General features: G+C 38.4%; 1 protein-coding gene across 2 annotated transcripts in view; it reads right to left on the bottom strand.

The window, feature by feature from the left end:
* The window catches only part of TFEC (transcription factor EC), a 33,588-nt gene extending 17,500 nt beyond the window's left edge, over nucleotides 1-16,088 (bottom strand). Inside the window, exons 1-3 of one of the 2 annotated variants that reach the window (XM_065642109.1) lie at nucleotides 16,056-16,088; nucleotides 15,302-15,553; nucleotides 12,921-13,016 (exon numbers count right to left, since the gene is read on the bottom strand). In XM_065642109.1, the coding sequence (XP_065498181.1) occupies nucleotides 12,921-13,016; nucleotides 15,302-15,553; nucleotides 16,056-16,088 (381 nt within the window). Of the gene's footprint in view, nucleotides 1-12,920; nucleotides 13,017-15,301; nucleotides 15,554-16,055 lie in introns of those variants that run through there. The other variant, XM_065642117.1, reaches the window with a different exon arrangement.
* Nucleotides 16,089-16,561: the final 473 nt, after the last annotated feature.

Below are 16,561 nucleotides of genomic sequence, written 5' to 3'. Positions count from 1 at the left end.
TAGGAAATTACGTATTTATCCTGCGGATGTCATGAGCTATATTCGTTCACACCTGTGTTGTTCTAAGAAGTCCTATCAAGTCACATAATTTCTAACCTTTCCATTCACGATACATATATTTATTTATGTGTGCCTGAGAATTTAGATGCAAGTGGCTCATAAGGGGTGAGCACACACATAGTAAAAATAGCAGTATATAATTAGCCATTTTTCCTGCTTCTAAAATGCAGCCAGCTTTGGACAAAGGATTAACAACCTTTAACACAGCAAATGGTTAAGTGGGAATAACCAGTGACAATGTGGTACAGGAAGAGAATAATACCATATCTAATTAAAACTGCAAGGAGAATTAAAGAAAGCAGACTGTAATTAACGAAGTTAGCATTTGGCAAGGACATTGGGGTTAACGTTCTTCCTTTTGTATAAAGTGTCATGGGATCTTCAACGCCTGTGTGCAAAGACTGGAACATGAGAATTTCCATTCACGGGGCTCAGTCCTGAAAGATGCTCAACTTTGAAGCTTAGACCAATTATAAAAGCAAACTTCAGCTGAAGAACCTGAGCAAGTGCCTGGCTTGAGCACAGCAGCACCTCTCAAGAGCCTGTGACCTTGTGCCCGCTGGCAGTGTCCAAGACAAGTCCTGTAAAGGCCTCATCCAGAGGAGCTTGTTATACTCAATAGTTGGTTCTGAACTGCTATGCAGACAGGATTGTGTGGCAAATATTAAGGGTTTGTTACCCACATGGGTGTCTAGCAACGGACAGCTGTAATCACAATTCACAGTCTCTAATACCAAGTCATGTTTTGGTTTTTTTGGTTTTGTTTTTTTTTTTGTTGGTTGGTTGGTTGGTTGGGGTTTTTTTGAAGGAAAACATTACTAAGCCAGGAAAAATATCACTTCATGAAGGGAAATAATGTAGTATTCCAAATGCCATGGCATGGCAGCTCTTGGTAAATACATATTAGTTAAAAGGAAGACTTAAATCAAATAGCATATCCATATCTTCCATGAATGAAAGAGAAGGACTCTTAATATGATGACGAAATACAGGGATAAGGGTTGTCTGTGCTTGCTCTCCTGCAGTCTAGACAGCTCTATGTCACAATAGTGTTCACTTACACGATCACATATTATTTAAGTATTTTTTCCGTTTTGGCTGATCTTTGCATGATCTGTTTGTATTACAGAAATGTTAAAGTCTGTCTTCCTTTGACTTACAAAGATCTTCGTTTAACCTCCCTGTGTGATTATTGAGAGAGACCATAGCTCCCTTAAGCCTTTGCTTTGCTAAGTTGAACAGATCATGCTTCTTTAGTCAGACTTCCCATGCTATGATTTGTCTTAACAGATCTCTCTATACCTTTCCTGCTTTGAATTAGTTTTTCTGAAGGATGGACACCTTTATTTGTCTACCACATTCTAAAAGTTTTCTACCCAGTGAATTCTGCAGTGAATATTCCTTGTGTCTCTTGGAAATCTCTCCCGTGCTGGATCCTAAAATGAAATTTATCTCCTTTTTGCGGTCCCATTATTTTGATGGCTTACAGTCATCCTCTGAACAACTAATGTAACCAGATCTTTCTCTGTCATCTCCAGTTAATGAGCTCTCAGCTTACTGCAGACATTCCTGTTATTAGTATTTAAATGAATGACCTTGCACTCAGTACTATTACATTCCTTCCATTTATACTATTCTGTCATCGCAGTCATATAATTCTTCCTCTATGATATCCTCATCCTCCTTTGTATTGGCAATACTTTCTACTTCTGCTATCTCAGTAAATTTCATCAGCATAAACGTATTTTTTGTACCAAGGTCAGTAATGAAAATATTAAATAAACTGAGACTGAGGACTGATTCTTGGAGCACTTCATTAATATCTTCTCTTTTGACAAAACCTTTATCATCTCTTTAGCTTGCCCCTTAACCTAAAAAGTATCCTCTTCAGTTACTTTCTGTATAATCTCTGTTTCATTTTACTAATATGCATTCATAAAAGGCTACAATCAACAAACCCTAGATATGCAGGACTAGCTAGAAAGACTAATTCCAGTAGCAAACAGCTCTCCGTATGTCCAAAAAGATGTCTGTAATCATGGAAGTGATGGAGGTTATGTGCATTTTTAAAGGACAGACACCTCACATGTTCTAGCTACCTAAAATGGCTAAAGCCCAGGATAGGACGAGCTTTTCACCAAAGGCATCTGGACTGTCCTGACAGCACAAAACAATTCATCAGCTAGCCTGATGTCCCTTGAGGGACCTGGGAACAGGCAGCAGGAGGGACTGTCCTGTCAGTGGAGTCTTATTTCCAGCTACCATTTCTCCCTGGGTCTTATTTCCTCACAGTCACATTCACAGGTCCAAGTGTATGATCAGAAGGGTCAAGATGCCCATAGAAAATACAGAGGTCAGGACCAGGCCACCTCTACCAGAGGTCTTCATTCTACTCAGGACAGAAGAGTCTATGAAAAACAGGGAAAGTTGGAAGCAAGTTGCAGGAATAGTCCTGCTAGCAGAAATTTTGTTTGTTACCCTCTTTTCCAGGATTCGTAACTGCAGACATGCAACTCACCAGGTGTGTCTACACACCTGTATTTCCTGCAGTTGCAGAAGTATGGCATACGTGTGTGCTGCACCTACGGACTTGGCAAACTCAAATGACAAGAAAGCATAACAGATGCTGCTTGACTTGTCACAACAAGAAACTACGTAGCTACCTAAACTGAAAGGCTGAATACTGCTTCTGCAAAAGAAAATTTCTTTCGGTGCTTGGTAAAAAATAATGCTTGCTCAGACTGCATCTAGAATAAAGTGCTCGATGTGAAATATTGGTACAATACTTTATTCTTTCCCTCCCTAAGTATATCCCACTTAAATAATGTACTCATGAACCTAATTGATAGCATCACTTCAAAGAACAGTTTTGTAAAATGAGGCTACTTCTCTTTCTTAGCCCCAAAAATATGATAGCATCCATCCATTTCAATGTGATTCTTGTTTATTCATTTTAATTGAAAAAAAACAAAGTAGGGATTTTATGAAGTTTTTATATTATTATACCATATATGTATCCCAAACATAGAAATCTAAATTTGGAACTGTGTCCACAGTTCATTTTATATATCAAGTGAAAGTTTGTTCAGTATTTGTGTTACTGGGGTACAAAACATAAAAAACGCATGCTTAATTCCTTGTCATTTTTTTTCCTGTTTACTCATGACGGGTAAACACAACTTTTTTTTTTTCCAATCTTTGAAGTTCACAGATGAACTTCAAATTTGGCCAAACAGTGAGTTAATCAATGTGTGTATAATAACCCAGTCATTTCAAATCCATTTTCTAAATAGTATTATAATATCTATACCACCAGATGTCTCCAAATTTTGCAAAGGGGAAAACTGAAGTAATTCTTGTATCTTCAATTTGTGTTTTAGTAAATTGTGACTTTTCATCTAATTTAAAGTTATTGCAGGCAGGTGTCAGTCAATACAAGTCCTGTACTCAGAAGACTTGGGTTCAACCTCTGGCTTTCTTTTGCAATTGCTGTGTTGCTTCAATAAAGTTGAACAACATCAGCTGTGCTATCCTTTTTCTTTGTGAGGATGTGTTTATACCGTCAACTGTCACAAAAGTTGTAGTATACCAGTTTTAGAGTCTAGAACAAGAATATTGCATTCACAGTAAATGTTTTAATTCCTTGTGTAATTACAATACAAAATACTTATATTTTAAAATACATGGTCTTTAGTAGTAACAAATATCCAAATGTTCCAGTTCCTCTTTTTATTATCTAAAGAGAACAGCAGAAAAGCAAATGCTTCCGTATTCAGACTTGTTTTCCTTTAAACAAACTGTATCTCCTTCCATATTTATCTTTAACATGGTTCATAATTACACGCTCCTCAACCAGGGACTTAATGTTCAGATATATTATATTACATATTATGTATTATGCATGAAAACTGGTTCATTTTTTAACTTCAAATAATGATCATCAAGCTGGTTCATTATTCATCAGAGAAAAATGAACTCTGTTCGTATTCCCAGTTACAGTAAATTCTTGCCCTGATCATACACACAGAAGTCCATTGTCTAGAGAAATGTCTGATCGCATATGACCAAGCAAAGGAATTTTCTGGACAATCAGCCTTTTGCAGGAGAGTTCTGTTCTTTCAGTTATCATGTCTAATTATGCATTTTCAGCTCTTCTTGACTTTCCTGGTTACAAAACTAACATAACAAACACACATCAAAAGCGATATTGTAATACTGTCATCATCCAACTTGCAACTGGAAATCAAGTATCACAGAAGTACTGCCCTGCTAACCTGCAGGGTCTGAAACCCAAGATGACAATTAAATGACAGCTCTGTTAGCTGGTTAACTAGCAAGAGTAGCTGATGCACTAATTCCTGGTTCCATCCAACTTCTTCTATTTATCTGGCTACCATATATAAATGCCTACACCAAATAGTTCAAATTCTTCCTTTAAAAACAACGAACAAATGTCAGTATAAAAACACAAGAAATATTGAGGCTGAAAGACAAGTGAAAACCAGATTTTTTTGCAGGATTAGATTATGAGGCATTTTCTCTTAAATATAGATGCTAACATCAGCCTTGGCTGATGGAGAAGTAGGAGCTAAGAAAAGCAATTGTATCTTTCAGGAGTTTATTCCTCAGAATGGCTTTCTAGAAATCTTTGTGTTTTCCACAGTTTAGCTTTATCTTGCGGTAGGAAGCTTGACTGCCTGCAGAATAGAGTAAGCAGCCACTGCAGTTACCTCTGAGTTCATAAGTCTTTTGTTCAACCTATGTAAATGCCATTGACAGAAATTCATAAAGTTTAGCTCCAGAACCAATCATAACCTATACATTACAGATGCCAAGGAGCTTAATATAGCCTTCTTTATTACCTGCCATCTACTAAGGACTTCAAATCTTGCATTGCTCTATACAGACAGCAACATGAGACATGCAGCAGAGGCTTTGGGATAAGACGTAGCCTGCCTGGTGGCCTCAAACAGCAGACATTTGCTTGCAGATCCTGTTGCGCAGGAGCTTAGAATTAGTGAGAAGTGTATATTAGGAGAATTAAAAACTTGTTTTATCTGTCCTTTTCACTTACCTTTGTTCAACTCTGAGATGAAGACCATGCTTGTGAGAGGAACTTACATACAAATAGCTATATATTTTAGAATAATACTTCTATTTATGTTTATTTACCTTTCCAAAAGAGAAAACCAAAGAGTAAAAAAGGAAATTTTCCTTCATTTCACAGTTATGGAAAAATTTAGTCCAGATGCATGAAGCTTGCATCTTCTGGCTCCTTGCAGCCAGAAGGGTCTACTCTCGAAATAGAGAAGGGTTATCAGACATTGTGCTTTTAGAGTGTTAGAGCTGAGCTATTTTGGCATTTTTGACAGCTTTTGAGTGCTGTGGCTATGTAAAAGTGGACAACAGTTCTTCTCCTGACCCAAAGTATTGTATGCTCTATGCTATGAAGACCTTTCCTAGAGCAAAAGGTAAATTGCAAACACTCAAGTCCAATCTATTTGGAGTATTTAGAGCATGCAAGAGAGCTGTACACTGCCCTTTTCAGCCTCAAACTGCTATATTGTGTAAAATACTGAAAACAAACCTTCATCTGGCACCTGTATGACATTCAAAACAGCAGTGGCAGTGACAGCAGAGGACACCTCCAGCTGCAGAAAACAGACCTGAGGAGTTCTCAGTTTGTGGATTTCATTGTTAGTTCTCTGCAACAGAAAGTCACAATTTCCTATCTAACACCTTTATACTATTGAAGAAAGACAAAGAAAATATTTGCTCACCAGTTTTATTTTTGAGGAGTCTATTATTTCCTCAATAGCTACCGACTGTTCTTTCTCCTTCATTTTTCTTTTTCCTTAAACTTGGAAATGATACCAGCGAGTGCTAGACAGAAGTTTTTATGCTTAAGTGAACTTTGATTCTTCCTTGGACTTTAAGACTAATCTAGTGTAGAATGTGATTGGCAAAGCATTTTCATTGGTGTTGTGCAGCCTTTTCAAGTTACCCAACCTAAGCAAATGAGGTTGTTAATGTTTACTCTGGCCTTTTCTCTAAAATGGTTTTGAACTTTAGCAGATTTTATAAACTTTTAAAGGTTGCCAAATGGCATTGGTATTCACTAAATAAAAAATAGTCATGATTATGCAGCAGGGGGCTGCCTAGATCAGCAAAACTATAACATATGCACCTCTAATGGAAACCTGGTTTTACTTCATGATTGAATAATTACAGCAATTATTGAACAAAATACTTTGGAGGATACCTACTTGGTATTTTTTTTCTGTATGATTTCTGGGAATGGGACAGACAGCAGTTTTTGTAATCCATCCAGATGGTAACCATCAGTATTTGACAAATAATTAATACAAATACAAATTATTAATGCCATGATGAGAAACTGTGACCTCAAAGACCTTTTAATAGCAGTGAGATTTTGCAGACAGACTGCACTGTGCTTTTATCAATAAATAGTGTCTCCATAAAACCAAATGCGGAGTTAAGAGATGTAATCAGAATTTTATACCGGCTGTAGTTAACAGAAGCACAAAAATTAAAGAAGGAAAACATCTATCTTGTCCTGATCTAACCTCTAGTCTGTGCCTGTACAACATTTTTTCAAATGCCAAAGGAGCTGACCAAGTACAAGTGAGCCACAGGGCAACTGAGGATTTTCTCCATAAACTGTTTCTCTTCAAGAGTGACAGAAGTGGCGCAATCCCATTGGAATTCACTCCAAAGTGGACCGAAAGCAGACTGTAGCTCCCAATCTTAGTGCAACAGTGTGCTGTGAATCCATGAAATGAAGAGATGCGAGTGAAACAGTGAAGCCTCGCTGGATCCCTCAAGAGGTGGCCTACCGCAAGGCAGTGTCTCTGCACAGCCCTCCCTGTCCTCCTGCCATTCCCCATGCCTGGCTGTCCCACCAGCTCAGCCCTGACATCACAGAATCACAGAATGTTAGGTATTGGAAGGGACCTCGAAAGATCATCTAGTCCAATCCTCCTGCCAGAGCAGGAACACCCAGGTGAGGTTACACAGGAAGGTGTCCAGGCGGGTTTTGAATGTCTCCAGAGGAGACTCCACAACCCCCCTGGGCAGCCTGTTCCAGTGCTCCGTCACCCTCACTGAGAAGAAGTTTCTTCTCAAATTTAAGTGGAACCTCCTGTGTTCCAGTTTGTACCCACTGCCTCTTGTCCTATCACTGGTTGTCACCGAGAAGAGCCTGGCTCCATCCTCATTACACTCACCCTTTACATATTTATAAACATTAATGAGGTCACCCCTCAGTCTCCTCTTCTCCAAGCTAAAGAGCCCCAGCTCCCTCAGCCTTTCCTCATAAGGGAGATGCTCCACTCCCTTAATCATCTTCGTTGCCCTGTGCTGGACTCTCTCCAGCAGTTCCTGAGGGGCCCAGAACTGGACACAATACTCCAGACATCCAACAGTGGGAAAATCCTTTGCCCTCCAGCATGCCCAGCAGCTTTTGCTTCCCCTCTCTGCTGGTGATTCCCCCTTCTCCCAGTCTTTCCTCCCAGTCAGTTACGGAGGCCTTTTCATGATTTCACAAGAGGCCCCCTCATCTTACAGACAGCCACTCGAGTTCTTGGAGAGGGAGCAAAGCAGATGTGACAGCTGAGATGAATCTATCTACACATTCCCTTGTTACAGTGCTGTGACATGGAGCTCCTCAGCGTGCAGAGGAAAACAGTGGTTGCCTTGAATTCAGGGTTGTATGGGGATGGCCCAGAAAATGAACAAACCATGACAGGTAGTTCATTCATTCATTCCTTCCTTCTTTCTATCCTCATTCAAAACCAGAAGTTCCATACAAGGCAGATCTGTGTTGTTCTGTTTCTACCTGGACCACGCAACCAGGAGATTGTTAGCAAAGGGACTTGTGGGATCTGCTGCCCCTTAGCTGTTTCTTCTAATCATAACAATGGATAATAATAGATTATTGTCCAATACAATGTTTTAATGTCACATAATTATTCTCTGATTATCTAATGATTAAAACAAGTTTCAACTGAGCTGCAGTACCGTTTCATTAAAATTACAAAAACAGCAATAACTTTCTTTTTATTTTAATTCTGCTTTTCCCAGCGTATAAATACCACATACGTCAAGTCAGGTTCAGAGAAGGATTGAAGGAATTTGGTTAGATTCACAGACAGACAAAGTTTTCAGCAACAGATTCATTGCTTACAACAGCTCTAAATCTCTGCAGTGATGTGAACTTCAAAGCACCAATAACGCCATAATGATTTCAGTATGCAATTAGAGCTGGCTGTTGGAAGAATTAATGTTTCTTCAAACCTTTAAGTATTTCTTTCCTTTAAAGGAATTAACAATTTTGGAAAATATTTTGCAGATTTTTTATTTAAATAGCTTGTTTTAACAGCTATTTGTTACAGTTTTGCCTAGGACTACCAAGGCTATTCTATTCCCTGAGAATAATTCTTCAGATCACACTTATGGTACTTTTATCCATATATAATAATAAAATCTGTGCTTTCTATTGGTCAGACACCATTGCTTTCAGGAGATATTCCTGCTAGCAAGCTCACTCGGGGGAAAAATTAAAGAAAATATTATTAAATATTATTAATAAGTCAACATATAAATGTTTTTTCTTGGCTCTATTTACTACTGGACATGGTAAAAAATCAGTGAAAAGGTTTTCTGTTTTCCAGGTTTGCAATGAAAAGTTTTCCATTTTCTCCCAAGCAACCCAAAAGGAACTGCTCCATTCTGTGTAGACATTCAATACCTACTACTCCAGCAACAGCGAGCCCACCTGATTCAATAGATCACCAGTTAGGTCACTACAGGGGATTTTTTGACGTCCAGTCTTCTAGTAGTGCTCTGCCCCAAGCACTGCTCTGCACCACTCCTTAGCTCTCACCACCAACCACCTAATTGCTACAGAGCCTCTCTCCCTGGGCTTCTCCAAAAATATATCTGAAAACTCTTGTTTTCTTCTGCACCAGAACAAGAGACAACTTAGAAGTTGGAAGTGTTGATGAAATTAAATTATTTTCCAGCCTGGCCCAGCAAGCACGGTGCAAGAGAAGCCAGTACCCTTGCAGAATATGAATATCTTCTCATTTTTTTCTCACTCCAAGCCATTCAAACTCCTAATGCTTTTGATGTAAGTTTCAGTGGACTGCATGTCAAGTAGAAGACATTACGCCAGTAGCTGTACAGTGATTATCTGGGCTACAACAGTTATTTCTGAATGAAAGTACTGGTAAAATGCCAAACATTTTCATAGCAGTCACTGTTGTGCTTGCTAAATTACTGGGCTTTCTACTGAGTCCTAGGGCTATATACATGGATTAACGAAACAAAACAACATTTAGTAACAAGCAGAGCTTCACCAGGTCACACACTGTCAAATCCAACCTTGAAAAGCAAAGAGATGCTATTTTTTAACTGTTTTCTGGTTCTCTTCACTGTAACTAATGCTCTCCACATCTCCGTTGATACAACAGGTTTCTTAAACTTCCCTTTTTCAGATGTTAAAAGGAATGTAGACCATGGCTTTTTAGAACTTGCTCCAAACTTTAAAAGATTGTATCATATATGCTTTACATTAACAAACCTCCATATCTACATTTCCTATGTTCTGAGCATTTGGAAGATAAGAAGTTTTAAATTCACTGTGGAATGTTGAATAGACTGTGAGGATTTTGAATAAGAATAAAAGTCTGATAAAATTGGAAAATGTTTATTTTTCAAATGTCTGTCACCAAATCTGACATTATTTATCTTATACTCCTATATTCTTTGTTTCACTTTTTTTTAATGATTCCAAAAAGTCAAGAAGAAACCTGTTGCTCCTAGTACAACACTGAGAGAAGATATGGATTTCTTACAATATAGATAAATATGTTGCTGTCTATTAGTGAAGAGTTTAATAAGATTAAATTATTATGACATGAAAAATAACTTTAAATTAGTGTCATCTTCAGGTTTTCTTTATTAAATCCTACCTTCTCCATGACGAACAAACCGTTTTCGTCAAGTGATGGTTCATAAGAATTGTTACGATTTGATTTCAGTTATGTTTTCTGACAACTGAATTTATAAATACTTTCAGAAGAATCAATAACTTGCATATAGGGAGGATCTATATTTTAACTCAGCTTCTAAAAAATATCTATGAAAGGCAGGTTTCTACCATTAGGGTGCTCTTAAGAGCAACAGAAACACAGCCAGAGAATTCCCTACTTTGAGCAATTAAGTTGCTACCTAAAAGCAGAGAGTTTTATAAAATTATGAATTTGAGGCCAAACACAATAAAAGCCAGACAATCCACTCTTCAGAAGCTGAAATAATTTTAATGAGAGATAGAGGGTTGTTCTCATTTTCACTTCTCTGATTCTACTAATATATGTCTGTAATTCATTAATTCAGGGTCAGACAATGAGCCTCTGAGCAATTATTCACATGAGTGGTCTCGTAGAATTCAATGTCCTCATTTAATGTGCCATTAAAACGGTGCATGTGTGCATCTAACTAAAGCAAACATTAATTTAATGCAACACACAACAGGTAGCACTGTAAAGTCTCTAATTTCAGCCATTATCTATTGAGTAAAATGAGAAAAGAAAATGGCTTCATGATTTTGGCTTGTTCAAGAAAAGATTTTGCAGAAAAAATGCCAAACCTTATAATATTTCAGAAAAACAGGAGACTTTGATTTTTTAAGAATTTTAGAGAGACTACTTTGCATGGCTTGGACAAATTCAAGACAATACCAAGAAGGGAAAAAACTAAGATGCAATCCTAAAAATACTTAAGCATTACATTGGAGAAGTGTAAGGAGAAAGCAAACACCAAATCAGCCAGGCACACGGGCAATTCAGCCTCAGTTGTGATCTCAGTTTGTGTTGAGGACAGCCACCATAGCCAGGCATCTTGTGGAATAGCGCATAAGAAGTAATATGAATCTCTGTTTACATTTAGCACAAGCCCTATTCCTCTTCTCATGGGAATTACATGTTCTTTCATTCCTGATCACGTCTCCTAGCCCAACTCTGTTGTAAAATACACATTTTTGACTCAGATAAACAAAAAGCCATGGTGTTTACTGTGATGATGAAAAGCTGGATTAGATCCAGAATATATTTTCTACCTGCCTCTCTATCTTTCTCTATTGCACAGCTTATGACCAAAATTTTGCAGACAGGTTTAGCGGGTTGCCGTAAAACAGTAAGTCACAAGCTAAATGCCTGAAACCACCTCCATCTCCCCATTTCTTTCATATCTTTGCCAAAAGAGTAGACAGAAGAGGCAAAGATGCTGCTTGATTGCTTCTACACTGGCACAGTTCACACACCTTGTTGAAAGCAGGCTTCATTTTCCCATGAGAGATTTGGAAATACACACTATTCCCTGGCTTATCTAGCAACCTGGTGATTTCTTCAGCACGAACAAAAACCTAAATACCATTCTGTATGTGGCCCACAGGTATTGCAGGAGTCTCACATCTTTGTGAGTAAAATACCAGCTAGGCCCAAAAGTCATTGCATATTTCCTTGCTTGTCAGAAATAGGGTATTCAATACATTTTAGAGAAATATGTCCTTCATGGCTACAGATAAAGGCTAATGAGGCTGGAATTAGCACAGATTAACATCATCCAATTTTAAAAGGTGTTGAGGGAGTGCAAGTCTAAGCCCAAATCCAGAATTCATGTTTCTCCTCACCATCCCACAGTACAACACTTGAAAGGATCCTCCCCTGCTTCGTGTTAATTTGAGCCAAAATATTAATTCACTCCCCAGGGAGCATTTATTTGCTATATTCCATACTGAGATATGTATAAATCAGACTGACTGTATTAGTTCTGTAGCTGGCATGGAAATTCCAGGTGTTCATGAAACTATTAATTGTGATTAGTACTAGACTATGCAGCGAGCAACACAGAGGCATAGAGATCTCCTAATGTATTTTTGTAGTCAGTGATGTTCTCTAGTCAGAAAAAGATGTTCTTCCAGTGGGTTATTAAGAGCAAGCACCCGACTCTGTAATCTGAAATGAACTTTGTAGACTGCCGAAGCCTGTGGAAAACCTTCTGCCTTCATGAGAGTGAAGTTGGCTTCTATCAGTACTCATTTTGGGACCCTGAGGACAAAATATCTGGAAAAGGGTTCCCTAGATATGTCAGGGTTGAGAGGACAAAGGACATTCCATCTGGAAAGTGTGTTGCATTACAGTTATTTGATAGGTGTTATTTGACAAATAACAATGGTCTATGAGTTGTTGTGTCCAAAAGAGGTCCATCCTTCCTCTTCAAATGTGTAACATATATGGAAATATAAGTGGCCTTCATTAATCCTCTGTCATTTCCTTACAAAAAGACATTACAAAATTATAATGGTTTGTTACAATTATTCCTATAAAGCATTTCATTTGAAAAGTGATATTCCTTGTCTTTGTCCTTGAAATTATTCAGCTAAGTGCAATTTGACTTTACGAACATCAAGAAATAGAGCCCACCCTTCCTTGAGCATGAGACCCAGGAGAAACTACTGCACTGTAGAAACAACTATGTGGGGAAGATTTGACTTTTTTAGATTAGGTGAAAGGATCTTTAAGCAAAACTTTAAAAGGCCTCCTATGGTCTACAGACTCCTCATATTCAAATGCTATTCAGACCACTTTAAACAGTTGTGTCATGCCGCATTGGAGCACCTTCCTGTAATATTTTCTGATAAAAAGACAAGCAACAGAAGAGAAAGGAGAATAATCCACTGACAGTACTGCTTAACCTCTGGAGTGTGATGTGTCTTTGAATCACTCAATTAAATTCTATATTATAAACAGCAAGATGAAATTCTACAAAATACTTACAGTTCTTTGCATTAGTAGAGGTGTTTCAGAACAACCTATCCCTTCATCATTAAAACTTGATTCCATATTAATTATGTCTTCAATCACCTCTTCCATCTAATAAAACAATATTTTAAGATCAATCATTATAAATAATAATGCAAGCAATGTTATTCTGAAAACACAGAGGAAATAATCTTGAGTATTTATTACATTAATAAAACTGAATTTCAGAAGTTTATATCTTAAAATTAGAATAATTCAAGCATTTTTAAGCAATATTCACACTTTTTATTTCTTGTGAAAACAGTTTTTGTGGTTTAGCAAGTTACTTCTTTCCTCCCAAACACCAGCTCATTCCCCTTTTCTAACTCCTTATTGCAACACCAGGATCAGATGACAGGAGTGCATTGTTAAGTTGTAACTGTGATCTGTCACCTTCTTCAAATGTGTCATATCCACAGTATGTTGTTTCATTGGTGCAGGAAGGCTGAAGGGAACCTGTCGTTCTGCAACAGCGTGAGTCACTCAAGATTTGGGGTTACACACTGCTCTCAAGATTCCACTGGCAGAGGTTCACATTTTGTTTGGCAGTACACTGGATACTTCTCCAGCCAGCCTTCTGGTCCCACTTTTGTCCTGGTCTGAATCAAGAACTGCTGAAGCAGGTGAAATAGCTAATTAATTATTTCAGGTGAAACAGTACATACTTTGCAGATATGTAGACATATATAATTTGGACAAGGTAGAGCACGAGTTTTCAATAATAATTGTGGTTTGGATGCCTTCACAAAATAATATTAGAAACGATCTCAAGATGAACCTGTCACTTTTAACTACTGTCGGCAGCAGCAGTTGACTCATGCTCTAAGACTTTTCAAACAGCTCATGGAAGCTGTCAAAACTGTAGCTGAAGGAAATGCAGGGGATCTTATGCAACGAAAGGAGGTGCCACACACAGGCCGGGGACCCTTCAATACAGACTTTTAGGTGATGTGGCCCAACACAGCTCATACGTGGACTCCTTTCTCCCTCCAAAAGCCAGATATGTGCTGTCTGAAGAGCTGTGCCCAGACTTATTTAGGAAAGTGATTTCTGGGCCAAAAGGGTGCCAGGAAATGCCAGCAATTAGACAGCGTGGATAACTGCAGTTCAGTGCACAAACCTGTGTGCTGGCTCTGTATTATTCATGAATATACCTACAGCTTACACTGAACCACAGGGCACATCTGCAACCAGGAAATTACACTGTGCCAGTCACGTCCCTGAGGCTCTGGGATGGGGTTATTCAAATGATTGGAGTGATACCTGCAAGGACTTTGTCCTGTGCCAACTGTCACTCTTCTAGTGATCACCAAGCACAGCGCTGGAGAGTGGTTTACAAGCAGACGTCTTGCTCTCCAGGACAGAGAGTACTACAAGGGTGGGCACCAGTTGTTCCTGGCCAGATACCCAAAGTTGCTGAGAACAGTTCCAGCATGCTACACCTGCCAGCACAGAGGTGACCAGAGACCTCCACAAAGGCCATCTAAAACAATGTTTGCAGAATAGAGGCTCCAGTAACCCATGAGCCTGACAGAAAATGCCTCTTGTCAATACAGAAGGAATGAAGGGGCCCCAGATAAGCTCTCCAGGAAGGGTCATGTTTATTTTTTTCAGTTCCTTCTTGCTTAGCTGCATAACATTCAAATGCTCAGATGAGTTACAGTGTATTTGTAAGATTGCTCTGTTCTGTTAAAGCCCAAGATATGATACAGCATTATCATTTCCCATTTCTGTAGGAACTCCCCTTTTACCCAATAAGCAGTGTCTCTTGAAATCTATTGAAGTATTAAAGGCCATAATGATCTACATCTCACACTGGCTGAGAATCTGACATTGTATAATAGCTGCACCTCTATTAAAATCGATGGTGGCACTAAAGTTAGCATATCTATGCCAATTTACCCAAGATAACCCATATATAAATATAGCAGCTAACTAAAAATGAATGAGCGATTCTTTCAGTTACATTTTTAGGTAATCAGTATTTAACTTTGTTATGCAGCTAGAATAATACTTTCAGACAGAAATAACTTGTCTGAAAAAAGAAAGTTTTGCATTGCAAAGTATGTACATTCAAAAAATGTACAACAGTCTGACACTTGGATAAAAAGATGCAACAGTACCTTTTAACTGACAGTAATTTAGAAGCCTGTTCATACAATAAGATATTCAGAGGCATTCAAGGCAATCACCCATGTAATCCAAAAGGATTTGGGGAGCAAGTGCTGCAACTGAAGGCCCCATGAAAGTAAAGAAAGTAATTTCTTGCCCACTACCAATACCATGTGGGTCACGCAACATCTTCATAGAAGTAAACAGTGCCCATTTCCCCATTTCTTTCACCAGCCAGACCCTACCGCATTTTCATGTTCTCCTCCAAGGGCCAGCAGCTTGGTAACAGGGCTTTCTGGTGTGACAATGTCGCTGACGGGAGGCATGTGTCCGTTTCTTAAAATGGAGGTCACTCCTGTGGGCTGGATGGTGTGGGAGTGGGCCAGGGACAGCGTCTGGCTGGACACCTTGGTATCGAGGGTCAGGTACTGCTTCACCTGGTGCCTCTGGCTTTGCTGTAGGTGGTATCTAGACTGATTTTCCAAGTGTGTTTGTACCTGGGAAGGAATGGAAATAATCGCTGAAGTTTCAAGCTATTGGTACCAATATTTGCCCATAAGTTCACTTAAATTCATAACAATAGATTCAGCTTTAATACCACTTGGATAGAATTATTATTAACCTTAAACCTTTTTTTTTTCAGTTTTGTGCCCTGATACGTTTCTTATTTGTGTATTAATTTCCACTAACACAGTTGAAGAAACCTTCTGAATAACTATCAAAGAAAAATAGAACTAGGAAAGATAAACATGATCCCGAGAAAAGACCAGAAGTATGCTACACATTTTTCTCATTTAAGAATGATCTGTGTTGAATTCACTGATCATTACAATCAAATCTGCAAGCACATATGTAGTCTAAAATTAATATCACGGTGTATTTACTCTTTTGTACTTCAAGGAGTAAATAAATGTATAAAGAAAAACATAATCCAATCAACTTCAAGTAATATCAATAGCAACAGACTTTCACTCATACCTAAATCCACATTTGGCTCACCTTGTAATAAGTGCAGTCAGTTAAATGAGCCATTGCTGTACTTTTGGGGAAAAAAAAACAACAAACAAAAAAAGAGTCCAGGGTATATTCCTGGATGACTGTTCGCTATTCTCAGACCGCACAGTCTTCTGGAAGTGCCTCTTGAGGACGGATCACTTTTTGAGTTGGTAGGACTTTATAAACTGAATGGTCATGCCAAAATGGCTAATTGAATAAGGCTTTGGGCCATTCCTTGATTACAGAGATTTACAGTTGCTACTTCAAACAGCTCCCATTTCAGATCAAGGTCACATTCCTGCAATTTAACTACCAGAGGAATACAGTATACACAAACCTTACTGTCATTTCAGCCCTGTGGCTTTCTTCTCTTCCTATGGCATGACTGGTCACAAATCTCTTGTAATGAATTTTTCTCAAGTGGCCTCTGTGTAAGCATGATTAGTATTTGTTAAATAATAACAATACTTGTTTCACAGCCATTTTTTTTTCCAAAAAAACCCTCAGTC

This window comes from Caloenas nicobarica, chromosome 1, assembly GCF_036013445.1.
Source record: "Caloenas nicobarica isolate bCalNic1 chromosome 1, bCalNic1.hap1, whole genome shotgun sequence".
Lineage (NCBI taxonomy): Eukaryota > Metazoa > Chordata > Aves > Columbiformes > Columbidae > Caloenas > Caloenas nicobarica.
The sequence above is the reverse complement of the archived record's forward strand: the minus strand, read 5'-3'. Positions and strand labels throughout refer to the sequence as shown.